General features: G+C 45.0%; 1 protein-coding gene across 7 annotated transcripts in view; it reads right to left on the bottom strand.

The window, feature by feature from the left end:
- Nucleotides 1–516: 516 nt before the first annotated feature.
- CEP250 (centrosomal protein 250) overlaps nt 517–17,792 on the bottom strand; it is a 37,262-nt gene continuing 19,986 nt past the window's right edge. For 2 of the 7 annotated variants that reach the window (XM_037403424.1, XM_037403428.1), the window contains 11 exons: nt 17,570–17,729; nt 16,476–16,788; nt 15,934–16,061; nt 15,551–15,671; nt 13,702–13,856; nt 10,700–12,037; nt 8,678–10,594; nt 6,880–7,032; nt 6,368–6,475; nt 6,159–6,209; nt 517–4,308 (listed from right to left, as the gene is read on the bottom strand). In XM_037403424.1, coding sequence (XP_037259321.1) covers nt 4,021–4,308; nt 6,159–6,209; nt 6,368–6,475; nt 6,880–7,032; nt 8,678–10,594; nt 10,700–12,037; nt 13,702–13,856; nt 15,551–15,671; nt 15,934–16,061; nt 16,476–16,788; nt 17,570–17,729 — 4,732 coding nt within the window. In that variant the 3' untranslated portion in view covers nt 517–4,020. The remainder of the gene's footprint in view (nt 4,309–6,158; nt 6,210–6,367; nt 6,476–6,879; nt 7,033–8,677; nt 10,595–10,699; nt 12,038–13,701; nt 13,857–15,550; nt 15,672–15,933; nt 16,062–16,475; nt 16,789–17,569; nt 17,730–17,792) is intronic. The other 5 variants (XR_005106620.1, XR_005106621.1, XR_005106622.1 and 2 more) reach the window with 5 other exon arrangements.

Raw genomic sequence — 17,792 nt, 5'->3', positions numbered from 1 at the left:
AGTGTTTCATGGCACCGACCAGCAACCAAGGAGTTCTCCCTGATCCCTGAGGGAAATGGACAGCTCAGAGCCTCGGCTTTTTTTCATATGTGAAGCTGAGACTGTTTTCTGCCTCAGTATAACTCTTTTTCATAATCTTTTGTAGAGGAATGAAGGCAGTGGGTTGATTAGCATCGATAATATGTAGCTGTGGCCTTTCATGCAGAGGTGGTGAGTTGATTGACATGGACAATGTGCAGCTGTAGCTCGTTCCCACTAAATAGTTAAAGTAGCCCTAAGGATGGTGGGAGAGGTGGTTGGCTGGAGGAGCAGCAGTGTGGTCTGACCTCTGGAGGAAGGAGCAACAGCACTGATGGTAAAAGCCTTGTTGCAGCAATTTTTTTTTGTTGCTGTTAAAAGGGTTTTTTTCTCCTTTAATTACAGATAAAGATCTTGAAAGCACTGGTCAAAGCTCTGTGAGTTCCCCTGGAAATATCTCATTTGGATTGTAATTCCACATAAGAATTTACATGCATGTGATTTTTGATCCCTTTAATGAGGTCTACATGAATACTCAATCCTATTAATACACCTAACTGAACATCGCACTTAACAGAATGTCATGCAGGATGAAGTTGAACATCTAAGAGACATCTGAAGATTCCAAATTGTTGTCATCATAAACCACACTAACAATCAAAAAAAAATTTTTTTTACTAGCCAGATTTGGCACAAAACCATGATGACTGAAGTTCTTTTTGCCTCTGGGTTCTATTCCCCACTGATTTAAATAAGCAGAGAATAGTGGGGGGTGAACAAGACCATCAGCACTATGGAAGCTCATTCCATTGCACTGCTCTCCTTACCTCATGCTGGCATAGCTATACCACACCTATGCAACTGATCGTTAGACGCCAGTTCATACTTTTTATTTAAAAAAATCTGTCACTAGGAAATGCTTCCAAATGTAAACAGAACAAATGCACCCCCCTTCCCCACAGCAAAACATAACACATTTCCAGGAAGGGCGCACAACAGGAACCCCATGATGCTGCAGATGCTCCGCTGCAGGAAAAGAAGGTTCAGAGGCTGCCCCAGCTTCTAAGTCTCTGTTTCCAGAACAGCAGCTTTGGGTTCCACATTTTCATTCTTTGGTGTTATTCACATACTAAAGCCCAGCACACCAGGTTTTCAGTGCTGTTACTCTCTCGAGATTTTCTGTTGCTAAATAGATCTCCAGCTAGGGAACCTGCACTGGCGTCTTTGTGATAGTGTGAAGGGTCCTATTCAGAAGCACCTTGTAAATCTGACCCTAAATGTAATCCTGATCTCAGCTTCTGGACTTCTGTCATGTGCCTGGTGTTAATATCTTCAAAACTTTTAACTTCTCTCCTTGGTAGAAGCAAGTTGTTTTTCTCAAAAAGCAGAGTAAGAAGTAAGAGGAGACAAGGGGCTAACATATGCAAAACAGAACCGGCACTGCATAAGGTGCAATTTTATTCCTGTTCAGTTATGTTAGCTTTAATTGTGTGTAGCTCAAGCTTTATGTCCTTTTGTTTTGTTGGAGTACCTGCCCTAGCACAGATGTGTCCCAGAAGTTGTCCTGATTTTCAGGGATTACTAATTTCTTGTTTGGACTTCCTTTTCCATACAGTTCTCTCTCCTTGCCTATGCTTTTGTTCTTGCATACTCGTATTTTGTCCCCAGAAATCGTTTGCCTGAAATAATGCTTTATAGATTCTAATACTCATCATAAGGTAAGGTTTGACAGCACCAGCTGTCCTCTATATGAGAGGAATATAGGTAAAAGGCAGGGAATGGCTTTGCACAGGAGCTCACCCCATTTCTCACCTCCATGAGCCTTGATTCTTTGTCTTTGGCTTGGCAGAAACTCCTCCATTAAGACAAAGATCAGACATCTCATTTAGACTAGGGAAAAAAAAAAAAGATTGAAATTACATACAAGTTTGTTAACATTAGCTAAATTCAGTTACTTTCCTATCCTAATCAGGAGAATGCTAATGAGTAGCTACCAAAATCAGATTATCAGCAATTGCTCTCCCAGTTTTTTTCATTTCTAAAAACTGTGTGAGCACATAAGCCCCGGGAAGGTCCTCCTTAAAAAGTTACTGAATATCAGATTTTGTTAGTTACAACCACATTTGGATATTCTGAGTTACGTATCAACAATATGGTATGCGTATGTGTTTCAATACAGATGTGTATGTTGACTAATGGGTACCTTTATGCCCAAAGGACCTCTGATGGTGTCCTGATAATCTCTTTTTTGCAAGGTAAGTGTTGGACATTTCACTTGTTTTAACAAAAGCTCTCCTCCTCCCTGTGTTTATGCAATATTCATGTGTCTGAAGGAACAAGAAACACTGGAAATGCTGAAGAACTAAAACTGTTTAACAAAACAAAAGCTTGTCCACTTGCAATAAAAGTTATTTTGTTCTTTTCACTATGTTTTGTTTCTGCCTGCATGAATGTTAAATCCCAGTGAGATTGTTCCCTTCACTTGTTGTTTGTGTGGATGTTTTCCTGTGCTTGGATGTGACTTTGGTCTCATGTACTTTGATGTTGGTTACATACTTAGACATATGTACCCAACCTAGATGAAAGTTGTTCTGCACTGGCATTAAACACAACTCTGCATTCCTTTTGATTTCTCACAATCCCCCAGTCTGGAAGCAAATGTAATTTGGAAACCGAGGGAAGGTGTTTTTCTGTCTTCAGATAACCAAAGAGAAAGGTCAGACTCTGCTGGGTTAACTCAATTTTTATCCATCCATCCGTCTTCACATTTCTAGTACACCTAACTGGAAGACTCAAGAACCCCTATTTTACCTAGAAATAAAGTTTAACCCCTATTATACCTAGAAAAGGTAAGACTTCTGCTGGGCTCTCCCTCTTGTAAGTAAGTAAGGAGATGCCATGTTCTTCTCACCTGACCATTGGAGGCTAAGCACTTTATTACTAGAATTATTTCTGTAGCATAGACTTTTTTAATATTTTATCTTAGTTTTCATCATTATTAGATCTTTTAGCATGTGTTGCTCTTTATTCCTTGTCTCAGGTCACAGAAATTCTTCTTTTGTGTCTCTTCAGGCAGAGCAGTCAGTCGCAGAGTTGACAGGGGCTCAGAATAAGCTGAGTGCTGAAATAGCTGAGCTACGTGTCGCAACAGGGAACATGAGCAGTATCAATGAAGCTCTTGCATTGGATAAAGTGCAACTGAACACACTTGTGCTGCAGGTGAGCAGAGTTGCCAAAGATCTTGCCAGGTGTTTGTCTCCAGCTGCTGCTGTTGCTTCTCAGACTTCTTGCCTTCAGACAGCATGACCGAGTGAATATGGAAATGTTCCTCCGTTTTCTGTCCAAGCCAAACCTCCTGCCGAGTAAATCTTACTGTATTTTATTTCCTCTGTGCTTCTGCGATTGTAGCTGGAGCAAGAGAATGAAGTTCTGTCAGGTAAAGTGGGCGAGATGGAGAGAGCAAAGATCTCTGACCAGGAGAAGCTGAACTTGTGTAAGAGAACAAATGAAGAGCTCTGCGCAGAGAAAGCCCGCCTGGAGCAGCTGCTGAAGAAAGCAGAGGAGCAACACAGTATCACTGCAAGGAGATTTCTGCTCAGAGCCTGTGCAGTGTTCTTGAGAAATAAATGTATTGAAAAAAACCCAAACAGACAAAGTCTTGTATACACTATAGAAACTGACAGGAACAGCCTAATGTGGGGGGCCTGTGTGGAGACAGACCAGGCATGCTGTGATGGAATGCTTTAGAAAAGGAAGAAATTTTACCTGCTCACCAGGTTCATCCTGCTTTTCCAGGCCTATGACTGACCCCATCCAGACAAGCCAGCACCAGTTTTGTCCCACCACTGCTTCTGCTGGGGAACCTGCAGTGAACACTGTGCTCTGAACTTTTATCTTACTTCGAGACTCATGCCTTGGACCAAGCCCCCTGCCACAGTTCACCTACTACAGCAGGTCCCCGACTTGGCTCCTGCTGAGGCCTCTTGCGGTACACTGGTCCTGTTACCTCAGGTCATTGCTTCTGGCAGATCTGGCTGTTGAATGCAACATCTGTCTCCCAGGAGACTGACGGTCCAGAGAGATCACAGCCAAGTTAAGGTTCAGAGACCGATCCAGCTTCCAGGTCTCTGCTTCCAGAACAGTAGCGTTGGGCTCCCTGACCACAGCTGCTAAGGAGTAAGAGAGCTCTTGGTGAAGGTCTGACAGCTCCTGGCTGGTCTTTGCACAGCACTCAATATAGTCCTGCTTGTATTTTCGTTCTTGTGCCAGCTGGGTCTGCAGAAGGGACACCTGAAAGAGGCAAAAGGCTGAGCTCAGACAAGCCCACGCTGTCAGAACTGTCTGTAGCTCCATGGTACCAGCTGCCAGGGAGACGCACACTCCAAATCCAGCCCTGACAAACACTTTGTCCTTGTGGAATGGGAAGTAACAGGTTCCCAGAGTCACCCTGAACTGAGCTTAAATTATCAACAATTCTGAGTTTCTCAGTTTCTCTTATATTAAAGCGAGAGGCTCCTACAGGATTTGAAAAAAAGAGTTGGGTTACTACAAGAGAGATTTGGGCTACTGACATCAGTTCAACATGCTTTTTCCTCAGTAGGAGGGCTACTGGTTACACAAGGTAGTAGAGAACTGTTGTTATGATCTAGTTTAAAAGCTTGACAGCTAGCATGTGAAAAGGGAGCAAACTCTCATTTTTCTTAACTTTAAAGCATTTCACAAATAAGCATAATTTGATGAACAAAGCCCAGGGGAAGATAAGCCTTAAAGGACTGCTGAGGCCTTGAAACTCCTTAGATTCTCTTTTCCCAACAACATGGACTTATGCCAGCTGGGCTTTTGATAGGAGAGACGGAGCTGCTCTCACCTCCTGTCAGGTTTGCAGTGCAGTGCCAGCCACAGCAGCTCTGGCATGTTGCCCTCTGCCTGCTCTGGAGTGGAGGAGATGCCCATGGAAAATAACGCAACAAAGGGACCTCACAGCAAACATCATGCACAGGCTAGGGAACACCATCACTGGAGAAAAGGACAGGTCTGACCTTCTCTCTGACATAATAAGGGCACCTTTGTGAAACTGGGCTTGGAAGTCTGAAAAACCCTCCCATGCTCTGGCAGGTAACCCAGAGTTACAAGTGGGAGAAGTAGCCATCTGCTGCTAAGAGCATCTCCCAGGAAGTGGGAGACCAAGTTCCAGTTCTGCTGTTGCCCAGACCCAGAGGAGTGCCCTGACTAGCCAGCTGGGGAATATTGTCTGAGAAGAGCACCTCCAGTTTCCTCCTGAACTGCTGAAGTAGGTCCACAGTGCAGGCAGACACAGCAGTCACAAAGGGAAGGAGGTTCAGTTAGTTAGCTGTCACAACAGAGCTTCGGACACTGAGGCTCCCTGGTGAAAACATCCTTAAGATATACCTTGAAAGCTTTAGCAGTATTCTCGCTTCACTTGCCAGAGCTAAGCATTGTGCACTTAACTCACATAAACATTATATGCATTTTGCCCCAAATGCCTGTGAAGATTCACCTCCTCAAACAGAGCAGGGTGTACCAAACCCATAAAGGTACATGGAAAAGAAGTCTGGCGATTGCTGCTAGTGCCAGTACTACTGTCAAAGGATGCAGTAGGCTTCAGTAGCTGGAGCCCATGTTCTTACACTGAAAAAACAAACGTCCATACAGTGCTTAGGTCTCTGACTTGGTCTAGTATTGGGATCGCGATCTGCACAGCATAGCAATATGAGACTAACAATTGCCTGAAGGCTGTAAGCTCTGGCACTGCCTCACATCCCTGTAGCACTGATACAATGCAAGCTCCACTTAACAGTCAATGGAAAATGGGAATGGTCAACAGGATAAGTAAAACTCAAGGAGAATGCCCTGAGAATCTTTTCTATTTTCAGGCGAGTTGCAGTCTTCTGAATTTCCTTAATCGCTCTTCCACCATGCCGCATCTTTAGGCAAGTCAGAGACTAGACCTAGGGGAATTATGTTGTTTGGCTATAACCAATGGATACGGCTGATTATTTCCACTGCCTGGTGTACTTGCTTCCTGACAGCCAAACAAAACTCAGGCTGTAGCATCATGCAAAGCTGCACCGATTGGTACAACCACAGCAGCTTTTGATGAGGTACTCCCTACTCCTCACCTGGTTCTGTAACTCAGCTAATCGACAACTGCAGCGAGCGTGAGACTCCTCCTGTGAAGAAAACACAAGGATTTTTTTTAGTCTACAGTCTGGTCAGGGCCATGGTCTACATTGAACTTCTGTTAGATCTATATTGGGGGGCTGCTGTCACTGGGATTTGCCATTGTTCCTCCATATGGCCAGAGCCTCCTCCCACCATGCGTTCTCACCTGTCTAGAAGCAGGCATCTTGTGCTGGTCAGACTCAGAAAATCCACATGCACCTGGCAGTGACCGACCACCATAATCTCTTTTCAGTCTCCTCCGTTCACGTTCCACCTGCACATTGGATAGGAGAAAGGGTCACAGCCATCAAAAGGACGTCTGGACATCATGGCAAGGAGATGTCTGCTCAGAGACTGTTAATTGCACCAGAGAATGTTGGGGGCAAAAAGCACTGCATGTAGACTATGGAAGAGAAAGAGCAAGAGGAAACAGTTCCTGACACGAGACAGTCAAATGTGTGTGTATAGGGACACTGGGGCAAGAAGGGTGGTACCAGAGTGAACATGCATTTGTGAAGGCAATGGGGTGCCAGAAGAAAGAGAAAATATAAAAGCACGTGTCCACAGGGGAAGGTGGGAGAGGGATGGAAAGAAGCGGAGGACTCCAAAGTGCAGTGTATGTTGCGTTACAGAGGACCATAACAGAGGTTTTGCAGAGACAGTGAAACCCTGTTTTACCTGCTCAAGAGTCCTCCTGAGCTCATCATTGAGTTGCTTCAGCTCAGTCTTCTCCTGTTCCAGCCTTGCAACTGTTTGCTGCAGACATTCCAGCCGCTGTGACAGGAGTCTCTTCTCTGAGAGCCATGATAGCTGCTCCCCTTCTGCAATAGCCTGTTGGGTATTCAGAGAGGACATGATGTGAGCTGGTACCACATAAAGGTTAGGAGGGCCAGAATCAACATCAGGGAGAGCAACTAGACACTAGACTCAAGAATGGATGGTACTAAAGTCCCTTCTTCTCCCGGTCCACAGGCCAAAACAGCACACACTTTTCCTAGGGGGTCTCCTCCAGATCACCTTGAGAAATGGAGTTTTTTTGTTCTGGACATGCTTCCTGCTAGTTTTGTTCAGTCCGCCCATTCAGGTTTTGGGAGAGACTGGAAACATTAAATTTCCTTTTCAGCCACTTAATGGTTTTACAAAGGTCTCAGTATTTCCAGCTCCCTCTCTCAGCCATTTCTTGTCCATCATGAAGACTTGCACATTTACATGGTCCTCTTACGGAAGCTATCCCTAGGGATGACCATCTTTGGTCATACTCTTTGGCCTTCACTGTACTTCTATCCTATCTAAAAGTTCTACTCTCTGTCCTCAGACAACCAAACCATATGCAAGATATCAGTCAAGCAGGTATTTCTGCAGTGACAAAATACTACGGGTTTGCTCTCTATTCCCTTTACCTGTTACATCATCGTTACAGAACTGCTCTTTGAAAAAAATCCCACGATCAGTCAAGCCCCTTGCATTGCTTTGAACCTAGTCAAGAGCCACCTACCCTCATGTGGGTTTCTTGATGAACTGCTCCTTGAAGCAATCTCTGACAGCATCTATAAATGTAGTCTTGATATCAGCAGCACTGTACCAATCTATATAGATGCAACTGCATTACCTGATCTAATGCTGTTGTATACCTGATCTATATGGATGCGGCTGAAATCTCCCCCTGTTGTTTTCACGTTTCCTGCCCTTGTCACTTCTCTGCTTCCCATCAACAGATCACAATACCTGCCGGCATCCTGATCAAGCTGGCAGTAATATTTCTTAAGTAATGTATAAATGTGTAATGCATAAATATAGTATTTTATTAGTAGCGGGTTTTATTACATTAATGTAGTGCCTAAAAGTACTGGCAGAGACCCAGGCAAGTCTGTAGCACAGGTTGTTGCAGCTGCTCCACTGGCAGTAGCCAGGTCAGACCACCTTCAGAAATCCACAGAGATTTGCCTTCATGCTTTCTGCACTGCAGCACGAGCACACCCAATGCACGATGAAGCCCTTAACCTGATCAGGCAATGGCACAAATTCCGTTCTTTTTAATGTACCAGAAAAACCTGTACCTTGGAAATTGACACCTCTGAAAGCATCCTCTAAGCGGCATCAGCGTAGCTGCTGTTCAGTCATCATTATAAAATTCTACCAAGTTTAGTACACTAGTCAAATGTCAAATCCTAACCACAACAGGTTGGCTAAGCCCACCTACGTAGGAGAGAGCCAATTACCCACTCCCAACTTTTGGACTTGATCTAACAGCAAGCTCTGCAGCTCTTTCAGTAGTTCTGGGCTTGCCAGCTCTAGCAGGTGAATGGTCTCTGGCCAGAGCTGTATAGGCAGGCAAGCCTGCTGGCTGCATTCATGGCTTCTTTGGCCAAGCAGGTCATGTTGTTACAGGACTATGTATTCCCCTATCTTTATGGGAAACATCTTTAGAATCCTTTATAGATATTTCAGTTGACTGATGATCAATCACAGTGCCTACCTGAAGATGAAAGCGGTCCTTGTCCCTCTCTGAAACCATACTTTGCAGGATGGCTATTTCTTCCCTCAGAGTCCCATTGGCCATTTCACTCTTGGTAAGAGCAAGACTGAGTGCTTGTGCCTTCCCTTTCCATTCAATTTCTCTGCTTTCATTCTGCTTCAAAACAGCAATCACATGTTCCAGTTCTTCCCCCTTTGCTTTCCTCTCATCTTCCAGTTGTTGGGCTAGCTCCTTCTGCCTTTTCAAGAGATGGTCTCTCTCCTGGAGAACTTTCCTCTTTGCTGCTTCCTCTTCTTCCCACTTTTGGAGCTTCTGGATTTGTTTCTTTAGGGTCTCCCCTTCACCTTTCCATTGTAAAGCTGATGTCAACTGTTTCAGGACTTCACTCTGCCTCCTAAGCTCTTGCTCTCTCCCTGTCAGAGTCTCCTCTAAATACCTGACTCTGTCTCTCTGATACCTGATCTCTTCACCCTTCTTTGTCAGGGTCTGCTGAACGTGCTGGAGATCTTCCCGAAGAGCTCTTATTTCCTCTTCTAACTCTTTTTGCTCACCTTGAGCCTTGGCCTCTCGATCCCTCTCAGGCAAGGCTTCCTCCAGAAGCTTCTCTTGCTCTCTGTGGTGCCTGACCTCTTCATTTGTTTCAGTTAGCCTAAGCTGGAGATTCTGCAAGACCTTCAGTTCTTCTTCTTGGTGATGAAGTTTTTGTGTAAGAGCTTCATTGTCTTCATCTCTCTTCCTCACCACTTCCTCAAGCAGATTCACTTGCTTCTGGCATGATGTTAGTGCTACCTTCATGCTTTCTTCACGAAGCTGGAACATGTTAATTTGCTCTGTCTGCCTGAGGAACTCTAAATGGTTCTTCTTCGCTATTTGGCTCATTTTGTCTAGATCCTGCTGTAAATTCTTGGCTTGCTTGCCTTCTAATTCCTTCTGCTCTTGAAGGTGCTGCACATGCTCTTGCAAAGACGCTATCTCTTGATCTCTAGTTTCTAGAGAAGATTCAGCACATTCTAGTTTTTGCAGTATGGCTTTAGTCTGCATCGCTGCCTCCTCCTTTTGCTGTTGAAGCTTAGAGATAGCCTCCTCCAGAACCCCTATCTTTTCTTCTCTTTCTTTCAGAGTCAGTTTTGTTGCTTGAAGATTTGCTTGCTCAGCTTCATGGTTTTCCTCCTCTTCCTTGCATGACTCACATTGATTTCTAAGGGATAAAATTTCTTGCTCTTGTTCCTTTAGTGCCACTTGAAGATGCTGCAAAATTTCCTTCTGCTGATTGGAGTCCTGTTCTTGTTTTTGGAAGGTCTCAATCACTTCCCTCTGAGATCCAATCACGAGATCCTTTTCTTCCAGTATTGCCTTAGTGTATTCTAAGTCTCTATGTAAGACATTCATCTGTTCTTCTGTTTTTTCCTCATAGCTCCTCATTTGTTGCTTTTGGATGTCTATGAGTCTGTCCTTTTCTTTTAAGGTTACTAAGGTCTGCTCCAGTTGGTCACGGACAATACTTAACTGCCTTTCCATGACTTCTTCAACTTCCTGAATTTGCTTTTGTTGTGAATCAAACTCTTGATCTTTTTTAGATAAAGAAAGTGTCATCTTTTCTACTTTACCATGAAGCTCTTGCAGGTGCCCATCTTGCTGTTCCTTGTACTGCTGCAAGTATCTTAACTGACCCCTTTGAGAATCACACTCACTCTCTCTGTCCTTGAGAATTGCTCTCAGGTGTTCAAGACTTGCATGCAGAGATTTCACCTCTTCTCTCTCCTTTTCTAGTTCTTGGATCTGCTGAGTCAGTGACATAAGCTCTATGTTTTTCTCCTTCAAGTTTCCTTTCATACGATCAAGATCCACAAGTAGATTTCTCACTTGTGATGCAGCATGTTGTTCTAGAACCATTATTTTCCCCTCCTGGAATTTGATCTCCTGGTCCCTCTCCTCCAGGTCTTTGCTCATCCTGCCAACAGCAGTCCTCTGCATGTCCCGCTGCTTCTCCAGCTCCGCTATCTGTTCCTGCTGGGATTTGATCTCCTGGTCTCTCTCCTCCAGGTCTTTGCTCATCCTGCCAACAGCAGTCCTCTGCATGTCCCGCTGCTTCTCCAGCTCCGCTATCTGTTCCTGCTGGGATTTGATCTCCTGGTCTCTCTCCTCCAGGTCTTTGCTCATCCTGCCAACAGCAGTCCTCTGCATGTCTCGCTGCTTCTCCAGCTCCGCTATCTGTTCCTGCTGGGATTTGATCTCCTGGTCTTTCTCTTCCAGGTCTTTGCTCATCCTGCCAACAGCAGTCCTCTGCATGTCCCGCTGCTTCTCCAGCTCCGCTATCTGTTCCTGCTGGGATTTGATCTCCTGGTCCCTCTCCTCCAGGTCTTTGCTCATCTTGCCAACAGCAGTCCTCTGCATGTCCCGCTGCTTCTCCAGCTCCACTATCTGTTCCTGCTGGGATTTGATCTCCTGGTCCCTCTCCTCCAGGTCTTTGCTCATCTTGCCAACAGCAGTCCTCTGCATGTCCCGCTGCTTCTCCAGCTCCACTATCTGTTCCTGCTGGGATTTGATCTCCTGGTCCCTCTCCTCCAGGTCTTTGCTCATCTTGCCAACAGCAGTCCTCTGCATGTCCCGCTGCTTCTCCAGCTCCGCTATCTGTTCCTGCTGGGATTTGATCTCCTGGTCCCTCTCCTCCAGGTCTTTGCTCATCCTGCCAACAGCAGTCCTCTGCATGTCCCGCTGCTTCTCCAGCTCCGCTATCTGTTCCTGCTGGGATTTGATCTCCTGGTCTCTCTCCTCCAGGTCTTTGCTCATCTTGCCAACAGCAGTCCTCTGCATGTCCCGCTGCTTCTCCAGCTCCGCTATCTGTTCCTGCTGGGATCTGATCTCCTGGTCTTTCTCTTCCAGGTCTTTATTCATTTTGCTTAGAGCAATCCCTTGTTCTTCTTGCTGCTTCTCCAGTTCCTGTATGTGTTCTTGCTGGGATTCTGTCTCCTGTTTCTTCTCTGTTAGGTCCTTAATAGCCTGATTGAGAGTAGTTTTATGCACTTCTTTCTGCTTTTCCAGCGTTCTTATCTGTTCCTGGTACAACTTCATTTCTCCCTCCCTCTCTGACAGGATAGCAGTCATGAGAGTCAGATTCTCCTGCAAAGCGTCTCCCTCTGCTGCCACTTTCTGTAGCATCTGGATTTTCTCCCACTGTGTTTCCAATTCCTCATTTTTAATTTTTAAGATAGACAACGTAGTTTGGAGTTCTTGTTCAAGGGAGTGATTCATATCTGTTGCTGTATTTGCTCGTGTTTCAGAGGCTGTGACTGATTCCTGCAGAATTTTTATCTCCCACACCAGTTCTTCTTTAAGTGCTTGCAGTCTGTCCCGTTCATGCTGCAAAATAAGAGGAAAAAATTCAATAATTCCACCAATATGTGTTTGGTTTTCATACTAGATTTGAACTCCTGGTCCAGTGGCAGTCAAGGCCTGAAGTCTGAGCTTTTAGTAGAAAATTTGAGCTATTTAGTTGTTTTCCCTGTTCAATATAAATTTTCTACTGTCACTCAAAAAAGATTTGAGAACCGTACTGTATTTATCAAACTCCATCCATAACAGATTCCAGAGTCACTGTAAATGGAAAAGTGGAAAAATACTGATCATAGAATCATTTAGGTTGGAAAAGACCTTTAAGATCATCAAATCCAACTGACTTGCATGATTACCTCCCCGATTCTAGCACTGTGCCAGCTTGTGACAATTTTCAGTCTCCTCCTGACCCCACATGGACCTGCTGTATTTACCACACCCTTTGCCAAGGCATTCAACAAGTCTGCTCTGCTCTAACATCTCCTGTCATTTGCTTGCAGCATGGCTCTTACTACCTTCATCAGATGGGCTCTTGTTCATGTCTTGGAAAAGAGTGAATGACCACTTTCCCCTTCCTCCCTGCCTCTCAGGCTGTTGTAGACATCTCCTGTGACACTCTTTAGGTTGTGTCTTTCCCAGCTTACTCAGCCAGTCCTGTCTTTTTGCTGTTCTCTGAACCTCTTCTAGCTCTAGTGTGTTCTTTTGAGGAGGAGCTGCCAGAGCTGCAGCCAGGATTTAGAAGTCCAGACTAAGCATGATTTACACAGTGGCATGATGATGTTCTCTCTTTTATGAAGAGAGGACACTTCATTTACCTTTTCTTTTTGTTTGGACCTCTACTGTGTAGAATTTTCATAGTACCATCCTCTAGAACCCCACTGTCTCCTCTTGAAGGAGTAATGGTGAGATCACAGTCTGTCATTCTGTTTTTGAAATGAGGACTAGTTTTTCTCTTGCAGACATACATATTTACCTGGATTGGCACTTTTCTCAAATTGCTCTGTTTTCTCCCCACTGTCTGCTCTCAGATGGGCAATTTTGAACAGCTTTCTATTATTAGCAAACTATCTTCTCACCCCTTTTTCCAGATCCAGATATTTAGAAATCTAAACATGAATTTGAACACAAATAATTGCCCAATTATTTGTGTGCCACATAAATAACGTTTGAAAATTATTTTAAAGCTTCAATGGCACAAATCTTCAGAATTGGGGAAAATAAACATCCTGAATCATAACTGAGTTTTATGACTACTGCATCTTTTCCTACTTATTCAGAAGAACGCAGTTGGAAAAGCTAAACAAAAAAACAACCACTGGTATAAACAATATCCTTCTGCTCTTGCAGTGGTCCGTGGTCTCTCCACATAGTCTGTGAGATGCGTCATCTTGACGATCTCACCTTTCTTGACTGTTTTCTCCTACCCAAGGTGATGGATGACCCTGCTAATTCAGCTACATGGCCTGGCAGGAAAGCAAAAGTCTGGCAAACAAGGAATGATGAGTGGAAGGAAGGGGAAAGTGAGGGAAACTTGGTCAGCATTTGCATACTCTATCTTCTCAGATTTGGACTGAATCTGTACAATACCACCCATAATCAGTTCTCCACTGGAAACAGTTGCTCCTTAGAATTATAAAAGAAGGCCCAAAAACATGTAAGGAACGGCCCTTGATGGCATCTGCCAGCCTCACCAGGACATCCTTTCTCTGCCTCTCAGTGCTCTCGAGTTTCTTTTCCAAAGACACCACCTCTTGATGTAGAGTTGTAGCCTCCTCTTTTAAAGCAGCAGCCTCTTCCTGCAGGGCAGCTTGTAGAGAGTTCTTCTTGCATTCTGCCACTTGTGTCTCTGCAGCAGTAAAGGTGAAGGAAAAGGTGAAAAGCAAAGAAAAACTAATCTGATTTGCATCCTACAGAGAAAAAAATACTTTTCTTATCTGCCTGTCTGTGTTTTCAAGGCATTAAGTCCACAAGGACTTTCAAAGCAGACATAAATAAACTTTCAGGCAGAGAAAAAAAGAATGAAAGTGACAAGATTTAGAATAATATGAAAATGTGCTTGCTTTTCAGCCTGTTGAAAGGCCAGGGCTAAGGGCATGGCAGCACATCATCCACAGTGTTAGAAGCAGGTAGAACTGACATCGATGAAACAAGGACAGAGACAGTAGCTGAGAGTCAGGTCTAGTGTCCTAAAGGAAAAGTGAAGACTGACAATGACGCAGTTAATTGACCAGGAAGACAAAGAGACATTAGAGAAAAAACAGATGTCAGTGTTGTTCTTGAAGATGCACTTTAGTATTTGTCCATAAGAATGCTAGAGGAAGACATCACGCACTGGCAGAAAAAGAAGGAAATGTTCAGTGATACTAGAACAACAGTAAGGCCAGAATAATTTAGCATCACACCAGTACCGAGATCTGAAGCCAAGAAGGACTACAGATAGACAGGGACTAAAACTAAACTAATAGACTAAACTAATAGACAGGAACTAAAGAGGAAAAGAACTGACTAGTGCGACAAGGAGGATGTGTCCAACGGCAGAATTGAAGTATATGAGCTGTTACCACATGTAACATATGTAATAAAAACTACAGATGTTCCAGAAAAAGTGGTGATCTAAGGCCTGGAAAAGTCTCCTGTAAAAAGTCTGAAAAACAATTAGCAGTCCCATCTTGGAGAGAGAACATGAAGAAATACTGCACAGGTAAAGGCATCATATCAGCAGGCAACAGTCTGTGGAGGAGGCAATAAGCAATGCCCACACTTCCACGTTCCTGCAGTCTGAGACAAGAAAAACAAGACAGTGAGATGAAAAAGCAATTCTGATGTGTAGAGTGGGAAAACATATGACAGAGAAAGGAGCAGGGATGCCTGTCCAGCTATGATAAAGAGAGGCCAAGAAGCCCTGGAGGCTCTGGGATGGCCTGGAGATTAGAGGAAGAGGTGGGTAGTTACATGTGAAAAACAGTTTATAGACAAACCCAATGTGAATGTGTCACCAAAGACGTAAGTAAGAAGTGGCTAGGGAAGCAGGAAACTGTTTGCTGTGGCTGTGAGCTCAGACCCCAAATCAGTATTGGCAAGAAAACAGGTAAGAAGGATGCAGAAACACTTAGTACCAGAGAACTAGGAAAAGCAGCTGAAGATGCAATAATATAGGACCTTAACGCTGAACTAATGCTCTGTGAATCTGCCGTGTAAGAGGAAAAGGAAGTCAATACAGACATGTTTTTTTGCAGATTGGTGCTTTTAAACAACATATGGAGAAGGATGCTGTGAGGCATCGAGCTACACCTACTTAGCAGTGACATGTGACTTGAAAGGCACCACCTCTGCACATTACAGCAGTAGCACAGCTGGGTGCACTGCCAGCCACTGGATCTTTCTCTATAAAAAGCTTTCTTTGGAAGTTCTACAGGTAAGTCTCATCTTGTTTTTCTCCTCTGCCCATCTCCAGGCACTGCACTTTTCCTCTGTGTGGTATCAGACATCCCCGCTGGTGGGACAGGATGGGGTCAGTGGATTGGAAAGGAGAAGCCATACCTTCCTGACTTTGAGCCATCTGTTTCTGCAGCTTTTGATTGTGGGTGCTGAAATGGTCCCTCCCAGCTTGCCACCTGCTCAGCTCCAGCTCTGAGTCTTGTATCTTCTTCCTCGCATCATTCTGGAAGAGGTAAGAAGAGAAGGATCACCTCACAGAGCCACTGCTGGCAGGAGACAAGAGGTACGAACACTAAGGCAGAAATAGCCAAGGTGGGAGGAGCAGCTGACAGTAATAGTAGATGTGATCATGATTCTCCTTTGTCCCCATGGCAGCAAGCCAACCTGGCCTAAATGAATTCACACCCATTCTGGCTTCAGCACTCTGCTTGTCAGTTCAGTTCAGCAAAGGGACAGGATTTCTGGGTGCACTAGACACACATTACCAGATCTTGTTGAGTCTGCATCAGGTGCTGACGCAGGTCTTGTAGGGCTGCTGCCACTCTGTCCACTGTGAGCTCTGCAGGGAGGTCCTTGGCCTGAGAAACAGTCAGGTCCCAGACTTGACCCTGTTCTGAAGAGAGAAGCCATTCTGTTTCAAGATTTAATTGAAGGGTCTCCAACAAACGCCTCCTCATATGTAGGAGAAGGTGGCAGTGTCTTTCACATTGTCCTAGAGGTTGTGTTAGTGAGATGCGTGTCACAGGCTAATGTTATTTTGAGGACCACTAATGTCAGTGCTGCCCCAGAGAAGAGCACACATGCCCTACGACCTGACATGACCTGGGCCCTATTTCATTTTGATGCCAGTCATTTCTCCACAAAGAAACATGGACCTGTCTCTCTGCAGGGATGTCAGGCTTCTAAGACTTCCCAAGGCTTGAGTCAGCCTAAACCAAAAGGACCGGATTACAAAGAACCACGCCTTCCTCCATCTGCTCTCCTGTATGTGCTCTACAGACTTGTTAACCCAGCCTCCCACACTCACCTGAACTCCAAGTGACTAAGTCTCTGCTGTCCCTGATCATGCGATGGAGAGCCGAGTGCAGTTTGTCCAGCTGGGATCGGGCATCACAGTGGGCCCTGTTAGCCTGCTGATGCTCTGTGGCCAACGCCTTCGCTCTGTTCTCTGTGCTACAAAGCCTCAAACGCAGTTCAGACATCTCAGCCTCCAGCGTGCGCAGAGAGTCCCTCAAGCACTGTTCATTTGCTCGGGACTCCTCCAGATCCTTCAGCAGCTGCTTCTCTCGAGCTGCCAAGCCAGCCTCCTTCTCCAGCACTACTTCTTGCAGTGACTCTATCTGTAACACAGATGCAGAGAGCCTCAGGGACAGTGCTGCTACTGAGGCAGCAGAGCTGGAAGTAGGGGGAGGAATGAAGGATAAACTACTACAAGAAAAAAAACACACTGGAAACAGAAGGCACAAAGCCACGGATTCAAACTGCGCAAAATAAGCTAGAGACAGGTATCTGGGGGCTAAGAGGCCAAAGTTTCCTCACCCATAGGTGAATGGTCGAACTGTCAGGCTTTCATGCTTTCCAATCTCAGAAGCAAAGCTCTGTGCTTGTGTGTGTATATGAGAGGGTGAGAGTGGGCGGCTGGCAGCGTGAGGTAGAAGATCAAGCATCCCTGCATGGAGAATGGGGCTGCCAGGGATGCTTGGGGGTAAAAGTAAAGGGGAGACAATCAACAGCCTTTACAGGGCATCTCCAACATGCAGGTGAACTGGATGAGATGGAAGTGCCTTCCACAGACTGCAATAATCACTTCTATTTCACCAGACTGCTCAGTGCCTGGCAGAGGTAGAAACACCATCGGGGGACAACAATTACAACAGAGATACTGAGAAGCTCCAAAGGAGCCTTCTGTCTCTCCTCAGACAATTAATGCCATGAACCACGACAGAATACGGGAAACACAGGCAGATCATAGCTGATCCAGCCTTGACCTCAGTGTGCAAAGTCTCTGGGCAGAATACAGAAGGAATGCATGTTGTTGGGAGAGGAAACAAGTTGGGGCCTAAAAGCTGAAGGTGATTTTCTGTGTGTCCCTGGAGAAGAGCATGCTAGTGTATAGGTCACCTGGTTGTTGAGCTCTTGTATTTCTCTTCTGTGGTCCGAATGGAGCTGCTGGGCCTGGTGAACAGCTGAGAGAAGCCGAGACACCTCATTGTGCTGGGCAAAGCTGTTTTCTTCCAGGGTTCTGAGGCTCTTTTCCTTCTCTTCCAGAGACAAAGTCAGCCTGAAAGACAGAGCAAGCAACTCATTATTACACGGTATAACGTTTAATAAACTCTTAGTACTT

This window comes from Falco rusticolus, chromosome 10, assembly GCF_015220075.1.
Source record: "Falco rusticolus isolate bFalRus1 chromosome 10, bFalRus1.pri, whole genome shotgun sequence".
NCBI lineage: Eukaryota > Metazoa > Chordata > Aves > Falconiformes > Falconidae > Falco > Falco rusticolus.
The sequence above is the reverse complement of the archived record's forward strand: the minus strand, read 5'-3'. Positions and strand labels throughout refer to the sequence as shown.